This window comes from Taudactylus pleione, unplaced genomic scaffold, assembly GCF_031769625.1.
Source record: "Taudactylus pleione unplaced genomic scaffold, aTauple2 ptg000431l, whole genome shotgun sequence".
NCBI classification, from domain to species: Eukaryota; Metazoa; Chordata; class Amphibia; order Anura; family Myobatrachidae; genus Taudactylus; species Taudactylus pleione.
Window position 1 is genome coordinate 918833 of NW_028284833.1, and position 17127 is coordinate 935959.

General features: G+C 42.5%; 1 protein-coding gene across 3 annotated transcripts in view; it reads left to right on the forward strand.

Annotated features, from left to right (window-relative positions):
* The window catches only part of LOC148505995 (protocadherin-10-like), an 81293-nt gene that overhangs the window by 25669 nt on the left and 38497 nt on the right, over window positions 1-17127 (forward strand). For all 3 annotated transcript variants that reach the window (XM_088447376.1, XM_088447377.1, XM_088447378.1), the window contains exon 2: window positions 13608-13666. In XM_088447376.1, the coding sequence (XP_088303502.1) occupies window positions 13608-13666 (59 nt within the window). The remainder of the gene's footprint in view (window positions 1-13607; window positions 13667-17127) is intronic.

Here is a 17127-nt window from a genome sequence, read left to right on the forward strand (position 1 = left end):
CTTCTAAAGTGGCTGAGACAAGAATGCGTCCTAGTTACATTTATTCTTAGGATTATTATAAGTAGTATGTTTAATATACATATTTTAATGGCCACATTAAACAATGCAAAAATAATAACTTTATATGACCACATGCCTCTTTATACGATTTCGGTTATTCATTGATGATGCATAAAAAATGAAATTGTTAAGTAACACATAAGAACCAATTAACCATTTGCTTTCATTGTCTAATTTGCATTGCACTTATAAAAGCTGATTTCTGATTGGGTGTATGCACATTTGCCATCTGTAAGTAAATAACACCAACAGGCTGTAGGCAGGTAGGTTTAAGAGCAGTGATGTAGGGCTCTACTCATCATCATTTAATTTCTACAAAAGCAGGTGAAAATGAAAATTTTCACCGGCAATTGTAGAAAGTCATCAAAAGGGTAAAGCAGGTGATATCACAGATATCTCCTGCTTACCGGAATGGCCCACTGTCCCCATATACTAGTATCACAGATATCTCCTGCTTACCGGAATGGCCCACTGTCCCCATATACTAGTATCACAGATATCTCCTGCTTACCGGAATGGCCCACTGTCCCCATATACTAGTATCACAGATATCTACTGCTTACCGGAATGGCCCACTGTCCCCATACTCTAGTATCACAGATATCTCCTGCTTACCGGAATGGCCCACTGTCCCCATATACTAGTATCACAGATATCTCCTGCTTACCGGAATGGCCCACTGTCCCCATATACTAGTATCACAGATATCTCCTGCTTACCGGAATGGCCCACTGTCCCCATATACTAGTATCACAGATATCTCCTGCTTACCGGAATGGCCCACTGTCCCCATATACTAGTATCACAGATATCTACTGCTTACCGGAATGGCCCACTGTCCCCATATACTAGTATCACAGATATCTCCTGCTTACCGGAATGGCCCACTGTCCCCATATACTAGTATCACAGATATCTACTGCTTACCGGAATGGCCCACTGTCCCCATACTCTAGTATGGGGACAGAATTCATCAAGCTCCAAAAATACAATATTTTCGGAGATTGATTGCAGGAGCTTTCGGCATCTTCCCTATGGGAAGGAGTCCCGGTCGCGAAAAGTGGTCTCTTTGGATCCCTCCGTCCCTGTCTGGCTCCTTCCGCCAGACGTCGAGGCTCTTGTGCGCATGTGTGACCTGTAGGTCATGCTGGCATACTTGTCTCACTGCTCCAAAAGGAGCAGTGAACAAACTTGTGGAGATAGCTGATTTTCGGATCAGCTGCCTCTGCGCCGGAGCAATGATGAATTGCCACGGCGCTAACGTTGAGTAGGAAAGTTAATTATCGGGGTCCGTTGAATAAAGCACATGGTAATAAAAGTCTGTGGACCTTGTATAGACTCATTCTGAAATGCTATTTTCCTTATCTCAAGTTACAATTCTCCATATTACACACAAATATTTTCAATCCGCTACTTTTTTCAGTCTCAAACGTGACTTGAGACTGTGTATAATTTGGGGGCTGAGGCCAAGGCCGGAATGGGGGCGGGTATGCGGGAAGTGAGTGTGTGATCGCAAGTGGAAATTCAGTGGCAGAAAAAGTACAGTAAGGGCGAGGTGTGGGCGTGCAATCTCAGAGGGTGACTAAATGGCTGGCGAAAAAAATCACATTTGTTGCGTGTGCTCTGACCCTGGTGTAAGTGTCAAGTTGACAGTGAAGACTGTGTGCGATCGGTCTCAAAGGTGAAAACTCGCCCATTTATGCAAAGCCTCTAAAACTGACGCAACAGTGCTTTAAATGTGATTTATTACTTCAATACACACTTATTTTAGAACACAAAAATAATGTTTCATACTAAATTTGGGATGGGGACTCCATTCCTCTTGGGTAATTATTATCTGCTCTATCCGGCTGTTAACTGTAATGGTACCAGGTAGTGTGTATAGATATTTTATACACTTTGCAAATGCATGCAGACACCACGCCTCCAGTCCCAATCAATTCTTACCTCAGCCAGGTGCTACAGGGGGAGGGAGCCACAAATCCAGATTTGCGCCTGCGGTTGCCTCTGAATCGGACGCAAAAATGCGAATGGATTTGCAATTGCATTTTGCCAGTCTGTTTCAGTCTGACCCTGAATAAGGCCCTGTCTTATATGTAATTCTAAACATAAATCTGAGTTAAATAGCAAAGCACTTTTCAATATTGGATCGGTTTACAATGAGGTGTTAGCACATCAGTCCATTAAACCTAGGTGCTTACTGATGCACCGTTGGTGTAAATTACGCCTCTCATCCTATGGGAGTCCACTTCGTGGGTCAATATGACAATTGAATCTGGACATACTGTAATGTTTTTTTTTTCTCCCAGAATCCTCCTTGCTTAGATAACTCACTTGCGCTCTCTCTAGCTCTCCAAAGACACGTTATGTTCGCTACAGTGTTACTCTGTATTGATTGCACGTTCTAAGAAAAAAAAATGATGTAGTTGTGTCATCTCAAGGTTCCCTTTTTAACCATTCGCCGTTGCGTGAGCCATCAAAATAAAGGTCAAGGTTGTTCCTCCCAATCTATCAGTGAACTACCTTTTATGAGCTTAATTAACTTGCTTCATTAACTGGCTTAGATCTTTCACACAATGTGAAGCTCATTTAGGCTGACTTTACCGCGCACTAATTTATGATGCTACCAGAATCCAGCAGGGCTGGTGGATGATTTGCGAGAAGTAACCTATCTGTATTCGGGACAGGATCTATGGTCATTTACAGATTTCTGATGGAGTTCAGATGTTAATACAAAGCCCCTGGACTTTGCAAAATAGAAGCCGCTGGCAGGGGGGAGGGGGAGAGACAGAAAATATATATCTATAAAAACCATGAATACAGATTCTTCCTGTCCCCGCACAAAACGGCAAATTGCAAAACAAAAGTATGATATGATGATGATAACCATTTGGCACAGAGTTTTCTTTTATTGAGGGCACAGTCTTGTTGTGTTTCAGGGCACTGAACAGCAGTCTTTCCTGTTGACTATTTTCTGTAATAACAGACGTGAGGATTTTGTAATAGAAAAGAGAAATGTTCAGCTGTGGAGCAATGACTTCTTTTGTTAACTACTTTGCTGCTTCAGGGACGGTCATTGCTCAGAATGAGAAGCCATCTCTCTGTGGAAAACATTTACAATATGCAGCATGGCTATATGTAGAACTTGATCAGTAATTGCGCTCATGCTATCATTCAGACTAGACCAATCCTCTCCTCTATTCCACAGACTACTCTCTGCTGTTCCATGAAGACTGCTGACATATTTTAATGCCAATATGTTGTACGATAAATGGACTTGCCCCTCCCATCCTGTTAAGATGGGTACACACTTAACGATGCACCGTTGATGGGCCGTCACATACGGGAGGCTGTTACCCATTACACAATCCTTTGCCCGATTGCCCGATATGTCTGCACCAACCGCATGCCGCTGCATGGGGTCATCAGTCCCAATGTCAGATTGAGCTGCATGTAGGGGACGACCTGAAGATGCGACTGACAACTGGAGCACGCTTGGTTGTTAGTAGTGTGTACACACTGACCGATATTGACAATGTATCGGCCCGATCCGCCGGATCGGATGACATTTAGTTTACATATTGGTTAATATGTACCCAGCTTTACACTTACCTCCCTTTCCTAGTTCCTTTCCTTTTTATCTCCTGGCACTTGCATGGCACACTTAATGTGTACGGCGCCCGCTCTGCACGTTAGGTGTGACATGCACGCATGAGCTGCATCCGCGATAGGTTATCACGTAAATTACCTAATTTTTGATCAGGTTTCAAATTTATAATAATAGATAAAAACCTGAATGTGATTTACAAATCATTAACCTACCACTTGGTGGAGTATGTCATAAATGACATTCAGTTATATTCTATTATATCAACAACATAAAGTAATGCATGCCCACAAACTTTCTGCCTTGGCTGTGTAAAAGCAATGGAGACTGCTCTTCTGGCTTCTGGGTTGTTATGAAGACCCCTACAATGTCCTTTTCTTCCCCCAATGTGCCTTTATCTCTCAGGTGTCATGCTCATTGGTTGGTAGATGGGCTGGGTTTTAGTCCTTAACTGATTGGCTATCGGAGCGTTAAGTAGCTGCGAGGTTGTTAAACCTATGCCAGTTATAATTATTATATTCCTTTGTGTCCTGTTTTTCATACTGACTCTGTTTTCATTTTGGAACTTGTTGCTCCCTCCTGTCCTGACCTTGGTCTGTTTCTTAATAAGCCCTTGTCTGCTGCCAGCTCTGACTTCAGATTGTATAATCATTTATGCCTGATCGCGGCCAAACCTGACCCCAGATAGTGTAATTGTTACATATCCTGTCTGCTAGTAGATCTGACCCCGGATTGTATTGGGCCCATTTATCATAAATTACATTCTCAATGCAATCTGGGCATGATAATAGTGCCCAAAATCGCATTGTAGTATGTGATAATACCTCTGGAATGGATCAAATACCACATGCTGGGACATGGGTATCAGCGGTCTCTTCATTCCTCTATCGGAACTCCTTCACATGCATGTGCAATGGCAATTTTACAAATTGTAGCTTATAGGTTACAGCGGCTGGTGCCAACTTCCGGAGTTTTTGCAGAATATGCTGCAAATATTTAAGGATAATTAGGCCCTTATGTCTTATAGTTGCATGCAACTAACCCTATCAATTGATAGTATACCTGTGCAGTCTACTCACTATCCTAGCACAACAGTACAGATACTACAATATATTTCTGTAGCCAGATCTGTTTCCTGCAAGCTCATATTAGTTAGCTTTGGATATATCATCTGCCAACTGTTGCCTTGTTCCTGTGCTACCTAGTAACATTCGGTGTCCTCTTCATCCTTAAACCTAGGAATTACATTGGGGTGATAATCCTTTACTACCTGGAGGGTGTCTTAGTCCTGAAGGTCTTATCAGCTCTCTGCAGGTATTGCCCTAACAAGAAGATTATATTTTTTCATTCCCTATTTTTTCTCAGCTGATTCAATATATTTAGATTTTTTTTAACATATACTCTGTACAGGGAAAGAGCTGTCTCCCTACAATGACCAATGCTAGGCTCAAGATCACCATGCCTAATGCTAAACTGGCCCAACTTGATATTTAGGAGCTACCCCATTTTTGTTTTCATTGTTAATGGCTGATGGTTACTCTGGAGGTAAGTTACCCCCTGCCATTGTTCATCACAATAAAACTCTTACACAAGAACATTTCCCATGATGCTTTGCCAGCCCATGTAACAGAATTGCTGAAGGTTGTCTGCCCTTGGTACAACTATAAGTCTGTAAGATTATTTATGCAATAGATAGTCCCCTATTTTAATCAACCAAGTTAATTTCCCTCACAAGATAATATCAGTTCAGATTATGTTTTATTAGGCAGCTGATTTATCCACTATTGAGATACTTTACACGCTTTGATGATTAAGCCCCCAGAAAATAACTTACCATGCACTGATATTTATCTCATTTCAGTTTATATGGAAATGTTTGATTACCACAAGCCCCATTGTGAGTCAGTGCTAACTAAATGTTAAGATAAAAAAAAATGAAATTAGATTCCAGCTTCAAAAAACTTTTTTCTTTAATACAGACATTTCTGATACTTTTTTTTTTTTTTTAACGACTGCGCAATTCATCAATGGTAGGAAAGTAACAAAAAATATAAAATGTTTCACATTTCCTATAATGTAGTATAATATTCATATATTTTATTTATCAAATATTTATGAACATCTGTAACTGTGAACTCATCACAATAATAATTTATTGATTTCTTTTACTGTCTTTGAGGCATCTCGTGGGCCCCGGTGCTAGAGAGGAGACGTGGCCTAGCGTGGCCACACCACGTTTGCAAAATAATGTCCTGTGAGTAATTTCCATACTGCAGCAAACCAGGGAGCATTTTGGGGAGGGGCATTGCTTTGTCTCCATGGCTTGCTTGGTTCCCTGCAAGGCCCCAGACAAGCCTAGGACCAGGTAATTAGAACCCGTCCTACCCTCTCTCTAAGCCCCTGTTGCTGGATAGCTTGCTCTTGTGTGTGATTAATGTTGCTATGACTCTCTATGAAAATTTTTAAATTGTCATCATTCCGCACGAAATGATGATGTTCACGAAGTTAAACAATTTTCAACTGCACATGCGCAAAAATTTCAGAAAAATACGGTGCATGCATTACACAGAGGCCCTGATTCAGAGCCGCTCGCTGCCACTGCCCGCGCGCTGGGATTGTGGGCATTTTTTTTGCTCTCCAGCCACTTGCAAAGCTGTGGGAGACCACCCACAGTTTGTGCGAGTGGCCAGGAGACCATCGTGATAATCGCGAACATCGACCTTACGACGAGACCCTACGGCAGGGTCTAGACTGCCGCAAGGCCGAGTGGACTTCCTGCTCTAATAGAGCATAGAGCAGGAAGTCCACTACTGACCTCAGTAGTGATGTCAGTAAGACCTCCCTACAAACACCAGGTGTTCCTAAGGGAACGCCTGCGTTTGTCCAGCCACCCCCCCCAAGAATCCACAAAACGGGGTGAGCTGTTACTCACCATCGACAGCCGTCCCGCCTTGTTCCGAGCCCCATAGCGACACATCGCTTGCGAGCGGCTCTGAATCAGGGCCAGAGTGTACGCACAAAGACTCTGTCGCGATCGATTCAGATGATATCAGGATCGTGGTGGAAAGGTGACAATACATATAAAACCTATATTTATTTTCTTTAAATTGGGGCACTTTACATATAACAGTTTACATTCTCATTTAGGTAACATATCCCAAAAATAAAAATATGATTGTAGTCCTCTTTTAAGGTAAAAAAAATAACAACTTTCCTTTTAGTACCATGTATTAACAACTTTATGTGGACTAACAGTGCGTTCTAGACTAGTGCATTGGGCCATATATTGATACAAGTACATGGTCATTTTGCTTTCATTATGTTATTATCATTACATTCATGTAAAAGTTCAAAGTGTCCAATGTATCTTTAAGGTACAGTTTAACTGCCAGAGATACAAATCTTATATGTAGTGACGAGATGTAGTCTGCATCCCGGCGTGCGGGATGCCGACGGTCTGAATACCGGCGCCAAAATCCTGACAGGTCGGGATCTCAGCACCAGCATCCCGAAGGTAAGTATCAGGGTGTTAAGGGGAGGTTAGGGTGACCCATGAAGAATTGTTTTTCAAGGCACCTGCTACTTTATACAAACTCAATTTTTTTAATACTATTATAATAACATTTTATTACGACTTCAGTGGTGTAACTGTATACAGCCTTACGGAGTGTTGTGAATATAGAATATATGGAATAGCATTTGGTACTTTGTACGCAAGGATATAAAACAACTTGTCCAAGGTGAATCTCACTTTGGGATTCCAGTCCATCACTTATCGCCAGGCAGCATCCTTAACTGCTAATGTACTTCAGTCTTCCACCACGACCAATGGAAACTTCATTCTGATTGTCCGTATGCTGACGTGTGTTACATTTAATTCACATAATTGCACATATGCAGTTTTTTTTAAATCTGGTCTGGCATGGTGCCCAGTTTAAAGGTATTTTTTGTAGGGGACTTAAGTGGTGCCCTTTACATAACTGGAACTGAATATTAATGGTATCCAGATAATTCAAATTGACAGCATCAGGATGACCGTAATATCTGTCGGTCATCTGTGATTGCTATGCCCCATGTCGTGTACCAGAATAATGACATTACACATCTAAGCCACTCAGGTATGTGCACATGCCAAATAATCACAGCCTTTAAGACCCATCGCGGCTTGTACAACTATGATGGCTATTATATATTTATAACACTTGAGAGTTAACATAACTGATACGAATGGATCTGACAATGGTCCTTAAAAGGGTTTTCCATGTAATTATACAATATAAAAAAAATCCACGGCAGGCATGAAGATAATAGACAGTCAGACACGGATAAATTATTCATAGACATGTTACTTCTAGGAGTGTTGCAAAACACAGGAAACATTCATCTGGCCCTGGTGTAATTTAGTCACTCATAACAAATTGATGGAGATGATCTTCAACGTCAGTCAATTTAAGAGATGTGCAAAATTCCCAAAAATATTTTAGTGTGTATATATATATATATATATATATATATATATATATATATATATAAATATTGTAACATGGGGTATAGAAATGAGGATTCAGATAGGAAGGTATTCGGGAAAGCAGTGTCTTTTAATGGCAGCAGACACTGCACTTTAGCATACGTGAGCAAAGGGCTGGCCACACACAGGCACATAACAGAAAATAAGCAAACAAACATAAAAGGTTCCAGCACTCCTTGTGCTTAGCAGTCAGAAGTGGCTTGCAGCCATAATTGGCCATGCCCTCCCAGCATAACCCTTGGACCCTGGCACTACAGACACTTAGTCCTACTACCTGGTCGCTAAACAGCATCAGGGCAAAGAGCAACAGGTGTGTGAGAGTTTTAAACTATTCCTCTGCTGCTCAGTGATGAGTTGCAGCTGGGCCTGTTCAACTGTGAAGACATGGAGCTCCACACCTCTCATGCTGCAAACTGGACAGGGTTCACTGCAGACCCCCTTGGAGGGAGTTGATCCCACAGGAATGTGGGCAATCCAGGTGAGAGATAACCCCTCTCACCACAAAATAAATTATATATATATATATAGCCTTGTTCCACATTTAAGGCCTGATTCAGAGTTGTTACGCCATGACTGGGTTTTTTTGCTCTCTGTATTTATGCTAATGTCGCAGCCCATGGGATTCCCCCTGAGATGCCTACCGGCTGCGTTTCTAATCCGCCGCTGTGTGTAAAAATTCATACATCAAATGCACATCGATCGCACCCTATGGTTGCTCAGAATGTCCCTCGGAACATGGCCACCGGTGCCACTGGAGCTGCATCTTTGGCTGTGACACATCTGCGTCTGAGTGGCCACCCCCCTTTTACCTTCCAGGAATGTCCGCCAAGATTGACTACCTCTGAATTCAAATACATTCTGCTACCGCATTCTGAGACGCATGCGCAGTACAAAAAATTTTGGAAAACTGCACAAACATAGGCCCTGCGTCCACCTCTAAATCAGGACCTTAGCTATGAAATTTGTTGTCTCAATTCTACGGAAACACTCTAAAGTCTAGCTGGACCTGTTTGGAGGTGCCCACTCTAGACTCCCTTGGAGTCTAGAGCGCACTTGCAATTACCTGGTAAAGGGTAAGGGCAAGTGCGCATTGATAATGATGACGAGTGGCAAATATACAAGTTGTTTTCCTGAGCGCAGTTTGGTAACAGCATTTGTCCGATTTACATCCAAATCTTCACCATGCCCTATGTCTAATCTGCAAATTTGCATTTTCAGATGCCTAAAGCTGGCCACACACTAGACCAATTTACATCCTACCAGCCAACTAGTAGATTGGTTGGAATGAGAATCTGGTAAGGTATAAAAGCAAATGGCAATCAGCAATTTTCTCCCAAACGCTGGAAAATGGACAAAAACTGTTGTTTGAACAAATTGTTTAGATCGTACATTTAACAAACTTGTCTAACGACCATTTTCATCTGTTTTCTGGCATTTAGGAGCAAATTGCTGATCATCATTTACTCCCATACGTTACCAGATTTTCATTCCAACCAGCCAACTATTTGAATGGTTGGATGAAAGTTGCTCTAGTCTGTGGCCAGCTTAAGTAGCTTCTCTCACCAATATAACCAGATGCTAAGGTCATCGTGATGCCGAAATTTTGAGTGTTCTGAATCCCACTAATGAAGAGATGATCATGGAAAGGTTCTCCATTGATGGTTGCCATTAATGGCGCCTTTAGTACTTTCTATCATTGGAAGGAAACCCATTGACAGAAAACTATTGATAGCTTGAACCATCGATGGGCATCTCAACATTGGGACAAATACCCAATCAGCGAAGGGGGCGGGTCTAAGTTAAGCAACAGGGGAAGGGGCTAAGCATTCTGCACTGGGAAAAAAAAACAAAAACTTTGCAGCATCTCTGCCATTAATGGCGTAGAACCATTGGCCAGCCATTGATGGTTGATGGCCATCCCTACAAAAATATTCAGTTCCAATTACTGTATGAAAAGTCAATATCTATTTGTACATAATCCTTCTGAACATTTTAACTGTTTGCCACATTAACATGTATTTAATTGCGAAGCAGCAGGAGGTTAAATAAAATTATTACTTTACAACTGTGATGGCTGAATATAGAATTTTGGCAGCTGCTCAACGTTTATTTGCTACTTTTTCAGCATATGGTTCCCATATGGGTGACAGTAAAATGATGTGATAACATGATTGACAAGGTTATTTTTTAAATAAATGTGCTAAAGATGTTAATTGGATTGTGTGGCTATAAATAATTTAATTTAATATGATATTGCTTGATTGGAGTTTCGCTGACCTCCTCTGTTCTGTCAGAGTAAGATGTTATCAGGTAACATATGTTCCACTAGGTGGCAGTATTGTATTATTATCATTTTTGTTTTTCTGGGAAGTTTTTTATTGTCAGGTTTGTTTATGTACAGATGGAAAGTCACATAAAACAGAATGAATGGTGGTCAAGTAAAACAGATCACTTTTTTTTGTCTTCATGAAAGAAATACTTGGGTTCATTTACAAGTGCATTGTTTGCAGTAAAATGCAGTATACTACACCATGTTACTGCTTTCACTCTTCATTTAGAGTAGAAGAAAAACATTTTTAGCAGGGGAATTTAACATGCGGCCCCAACCAGCTGCTGAGGAACTATACATTCCAGCATGCCCTGCCACAGTTTTGCTATTAGGGCATTCTGATGCTGTGGCAGGGCATGCTGGAGGGATATCCCTATTATGTTGAATACCCCTATTTTAGAGGATACACTGAGCACCCTTCAATGGAAGTAGATTAATGTTTGTACCATGATTAATATAAAATAATCAATAACAGAATGATCAAATCATAATTTAGGCAAAAAAGCTGTCCTTAATCGATGAACGTTTCCTCACCCCAGTGCTGAGCCTATTTTAACACTTTTTTGGCCAATCACATTCTGATATATATTACCCTAAATATTTTATTCAGTGACCACACAAATTTTTCCTTATTTTTTTTTTCAGAATCCCATTAGTATTTTTATTCCTTCTAATACAGCAGATGAAATTCTATTCAAAATGGCTGAAATACGCCTCTGGTGATTGCAACAATGAATGGTTGTTAGGAGAGGAGGGGAGGGATGGGGAGAGGTGTAATGTGAAACCAAATGCTTCAATAGTTCCAGGCATGCCCCTGGTAATAGACCACACCCCTATTGTGATGTGGCCACACCCCCTGTCTCAAATCCTGGTTCTACAAAGTTGGGAGGGGAGTATAACATTTTGAATTATGGATTTCCATGATTAAAATTGTAATTAAGAAATGTTGAAAATACAGATCTGGTCAGCCGCAAGTTGTAGGTGAGATTTTACTGAGGAAAAATGAGCTGTGCTATCCACTTACTGTATAGACTACTTAACAACTAAATTGTGGGATGGAAATAGAGACTATGCAGATTTATTAACATACTTCCTCACATTCCAGAGAAGAGAGACAAAAATGGTCACAACTTGTTTCTACTCAGGCTGGTCCCGATCCTTTCAACAATGTCTTATTTAACTGTGACCACACCCCTAAGTAGGTAAACCCTGCCCCTTTGGACTGTTATTTGAAGACTGGGACTAGATAGGGTTACTTACTGGTGCAAGTGGGAGTAATCAGTGAGGCAGAAGTTGTACTCTATCCAGTTACATACATGGGACATTCAATGCTCAGTGTTGTATCAGGGCTGTTTCTATGATGACGAAAATTTTCAAATACAAGACTATTCAGGTACAATACATTCCAAATGTTTTAGGGGTCTATTTACTAAGCAGTGTTAGGAGACACATAGGGGTATTCAATATGGGAGCGATAACATCGTTTTTGCGTTAATATCGCACTTATGACGTCATTATCACAGGTTTTACTTTTACACCGTATTCAATTTCAAAGACTTATCGCAGTTTTGAAAAGTCTTTGATAAAAAACGGTGATAACTTTTCACCATTGAATAGGTGTTGAAAAAAAGTGCAGAATTGGGGTTTAGGGGTGCAGGCTTAAAAAAAAATAGCCTGCACTCCTGGGAATGACATTTAAAAAAGAACTGTGTCAAAAAAAGTTTTTAAAAAAAATAGGGACACCCCAAAAAATTAATTTAAAAATTGGGGTAAAAAAAAAAATGGGAAAAACATGATTAACAGTAGGCAAATAGGTTCAGGGCTATTCTGCATGTATGCGGCAGGTGTTTTCTAGAATAGATTTATAGCGGCAGGTGCACAAATGCAGAATTTTTGAAAACTTACTTTAGGGACACCAAAATATGCTAGTACCCATTTTCATGTACCCCAAATTTGATGGGACCACTTAAAAAAACGAAAAAAAAAACCTAAGTGCTCTTCTGAATCACTTCTTCAATGTTGGGAAAAAAGCAACTGCTGCGGCTATTTAAATCCCCGACTTTCATTTAAAGGCTAAAACGGGGGTACCCATAGTGATCCTCCATGTTTTTACAACTTTAGGGGGGGTCTTACAATTTTTTAAAGGAAAAATTCGTAACTTTACGCAAATCCAACTTCGGAGGCTCCCGTTTTCGTTAATTTTATATTGAATATGGGGATAAGCGGGCGCGCGCCCGATACTTTAACGCAGGTAAAAACTCCGATATGAAATGTTAACTTCGACAGTGAAGTTAACGTTTCATATTGAATACCCCTCGAAGTGAAAGGAGAAAAGGTGCCAGCCAATCAGCTCCCAACTGTCATTTTTCAAAGACAGCCTGTGACATGGCAGTTAGGAGCTGATTGGCTGGCACCTTATCTCCTTTCACTTTGTCTCCTAACACTGCTTAGTAAATAGACCCCTTAATGAGAGTAAATCATTATAATCTTCCAGTATTAAAATTGCAGTGGTATGCAAAATTCTACAGGTATTATTAACATTCTTCCCTCATTCATATAAATATCAAACCACATTACTAGCATATATTATGCCTGGACTGATTTCTGTAGAAGCTAACATCTTGTAGGATCATTCAACAGTAAGTGGTTTACTCCAGGAAAACCTATGAAAGTATTTTATGGCGTCAACAAACCGAAAACATTTTGTTTAGAGGACGGAATATTTACCTAGAGGTGAGTGAGAACCTCATTCTCCCAAAATGTCTATATATTGCTGCTTTGAAATGTGTCAAATATTTTTTCTTTGTGTTATCCACTATTCAAACCATTCCTGTAACACATTAGGTTTTCTTTATAACCAAGCCACCTGCAAATCATCTCCATTTAAATGTAATTAAAGCTGAGTGTATGCAAATTGGTCTCATGCAGCTATATGCTAAAAATCTTACCAGTTGGGGGTCACAATGAGTCTGGAGCTGAAAAAAACTCTATTCTAAGCAAAATTCAACATACCTTCACTAGGAGAAGAACAGACGGGTTATGTGTGTGATTACATTGTTCACCTCTTCTTTGTTTTTTTTTAGATAAAGCTTCCAAATACCGACTGGTCACCACAAAAGACACAGAAACCAGGCCTTAAAAGGTATATAATTATATGCTACTGTCATGTGTTTAGAAAAATTATATTTTCTCCTGTTTTATAGTTAATGAATTATGGATTGCATACAAAACTATTTGATTAGCAATGATTAATATGGAAGAAAAATCTAATGGGTGTTAAAAGGGCACTAGTTACTATGTGGGGTTGGCTGTACGCCGGGGTGATTGTGCTCTTCTAATCAGTGACTAAATGCAAAGTGGGCATGTTTTATTGCACAGAGGATTCAATGATAAACAGACATTGCAACGTTATCAGTTAAATCAAATGCATCCGATAAAATATCGTTTTTTCCTGCTATCAAGGGGTCTGTCTTTTTAGTAAAAATGGCGATAAGTTATGCAAACATCTTTTTTTTACCCTCTTGGACCTCTCATTATCCATGTATTTATATCAGTAAGTATAAGTATAAGTCGACCCGAATATAAGCCGAGGTACTTAATTTTACCACATAAAACTGGGAAAACGTATTGACTCGAGTATAAGCCTAGGGTGGGAAATGCAGCAGCTACTGGTAAATTTTATAAAATAAAAAAATTGCCCCCAGTAGTAGCCCCCCTTGTAGTGCCCCCAGTAGTAGCCCCCCTTGTAGTGCTCCCAGTAGTAGCGCCCCCTTGTAGTGCTCCCAGTAGTAGCCCCCCCTTGTAGTAGCCCCCCTTGTAGTGCCCCCAGTAGTAATATCCCCCCATGGTAGTGCCCCAGTAGTAATATTCCCCCCCTGGTAGTGCCCCCAGTAGTAATATCCCCCCCCCTGGTAGTGCCCCCAGTAGTAATATCCCCCCCTGGTAGTGCCCCAGTAGTAATATCCCCCCCTGGTAGTGCCCCCAGTAGTAATATCCCCTCCCTGGTAGTGCCCCTAGTAGTAATATCCCCTCCTGGTAGTGCCCCCAGTAGTAATATCCCCCCTGGTAGTGCCCCCAGTAGTAATCCCCCCCCATGGTAGTACCCCCAGTAGTAATCCCCCCTCTGGTAGTGCCCCCAGTAGTAGCTACCCCCCAGTAGAGAGAGACGTAATAAAAAACAAAAAACACTTAACTGAAACCCCGCTCCTGGTCCCGACGCTGCTACTGGCTCCTCCGGCCGCTTTGCATTATGGGAGAGACATCATGACATCATGACGTATCTCCCATTACCCACTGCGGGAGCCGGAAGATGGCTCCCGCAGTGGGAGCAGCAGCAGCCGATGAGAGTCTGACAGACTCTCATCGGCTGCTAATTACAACAAACACACAGCTGCCGGCGGCTGTGTGTTTGGCAGTGTGTAGTGCTGACTGAACTTCGTCCGGTCAGCGCTACACACGGTGCAGCTGTGTCACAGAGACACAGTCTGCACCGCACCCCGCATGGGGCGCAGCTGAGTGAGGCGCCCTCCAATATGTGGAGCCCTACTCAGCTGCATAACGGGAGAACCGACCCTGGTCACTCAAATATAAGCCGAGGGGGGCTTATACTCGAGTATTTACCGTATATTTGCAACAATATATGAACACTATATGGTAATAGAACTTCAGAAATATTGGTTGCATGCATTTGCAAATACATGGGAAGCTGCTAGGCCACGTCACGGCTTCTCTGTCACTAGCAGTCCCTAACACTAAGGGGTTCACGTCCAGGGTGCAGAGCACCCCAAAAAATGTCCAGCCCAGGACCCCCCCCCCGGCGCATCACACGAAAATGGAAAAAGAGTAAAGTAGTAAAGGAGTGCAGTGTAAAGTACTACCAGATTGATTGAGCAGCTGCCATTTTTTGTCTATGTTTAGGGGCCCCAGGGCTCGGTCCACGGGTGTGGCCTAATCATGGGAGGCGTGGTCAAGCCCCCCTTAGGAAAGAAATATAAAAAAAATTATTGCATCGCCTCCAAAAGACGCTGCACGCTGGTGATGGGGTTACTGTGAGCCCCTCAGCCAAGGGCAAACCTGTGTGATCGCGCCCCTCCACCCCAGCACAGGCAGAGGAGACTGTTGCTGCTGCCCCCTAGCCCCACTGCAGCCAAACACACAGCAGTGTAACCTGGTCTAGGGAGAGGGGCTGCTGACGGGTAGGAGGGAGGGGGGGCGGCAGTAGCAGACTCTGGTCCCTCCAACAAGCCTCGGGTAATTAGAGCTGAAATGCTGGAGAAAAGCCTTTAATTTTAGTTTACTAAATAGACCCCTTAGAGTGAACGCTGCTGGTGAGATAAATGTGTACGCCTTCTCCATAGTCCGCCCAGCGTTCAAAGGAATGGCAGTGTGTACTTTTAGGGCCTGATTCAGAGGCGCACGCTATTTGCGTGCGCTCGCTCTGAATCAGGGCATCCCTATTTTTTTTAATTCCGGCCTCCTGTGTGACCACCCACAGCTTGTGCGAGCGGCCTGGCGATGGTCGCGATTATCGCGACCATCGGCATTGCGAGGAGACCCTTGTGGTAGGGTCTCTGCACTCGCAATGCCAAGTGGACTTTCGGCTCTAATAGAGCCGGAAGTCCACTACTGACATCACGAGTGACATCACGAGTGATGTCAGTAGGGCCGCCCTCAAACGGCAGGTGTTCCTTCGGGAACGCCTCCGTTTGTTCAGCCACCTCCCCTACCCGCCTACAAAAAGGGGCGAGCTGTCAATCAACATTGACAGCCGCCCCGTTTTGCTGCGAGCTCCGGAGCAAGTGAAGGTCTCACTCGCTCCGGGACTCACACACGCATGTTGCGCACACCGCGCATGCGCACTGGGCCACCATTGACCCGCTTGCGAGCGCTGTGCGCTCGTGAGCGGGTCTGAATCAGGCCCTTAGTGCACATATTGTTTTCTATAAAGGGATACTGTTACTTTAGTCCTTGTCCTCTATATTAATTATGGCTCATTCTGTGATATCGTCTTTACACCATTACCACTATTATCATTGACACAATTCCATAAATTTATATAGGATGAGTAATTGTATGTATGACTTTGGAGCTGATTCAGACCCGCTCGCTAGGATGCGATCACTCGTAGCTGGCCGATATTTGCAATCTGCGTATGTATATCAATGCTCGTGCGGGAACCACTGTGAAAGATCGGGAAGCGCTCGCTCACCCAGTTGAATGAGTAACAGGAGAGGCCGTTTGTGTGTGGTAACTAGAAATGGGGGAGTGGAGGTACAAACGCAGGCGTGCCTGAGTGTTTCAACGCCGTTTCAGAGGCATGCATAATTAACAGACAGCGCCATAGTACACGTCACCTGGTTGTATTTCACACTGAAGTGATTGCAGTGCTTTCAGCAAGGTATAGTCAACCTCAAGCGCTGCGAGCACATCCGATGGTGCTCACTGTACTAATGTTTTCATGCACTTCCAGGAGATGACGTGCGCAAGTGGGCGTCTTATGAATAGCTGGTTGGCATCTGCATACACAAAGTGATCGCATGGCAAGACATAGTGGGCATGCTAATGCCTTGCCGTACGATCGCCTGCTTTGCTGGGCATGCGTTA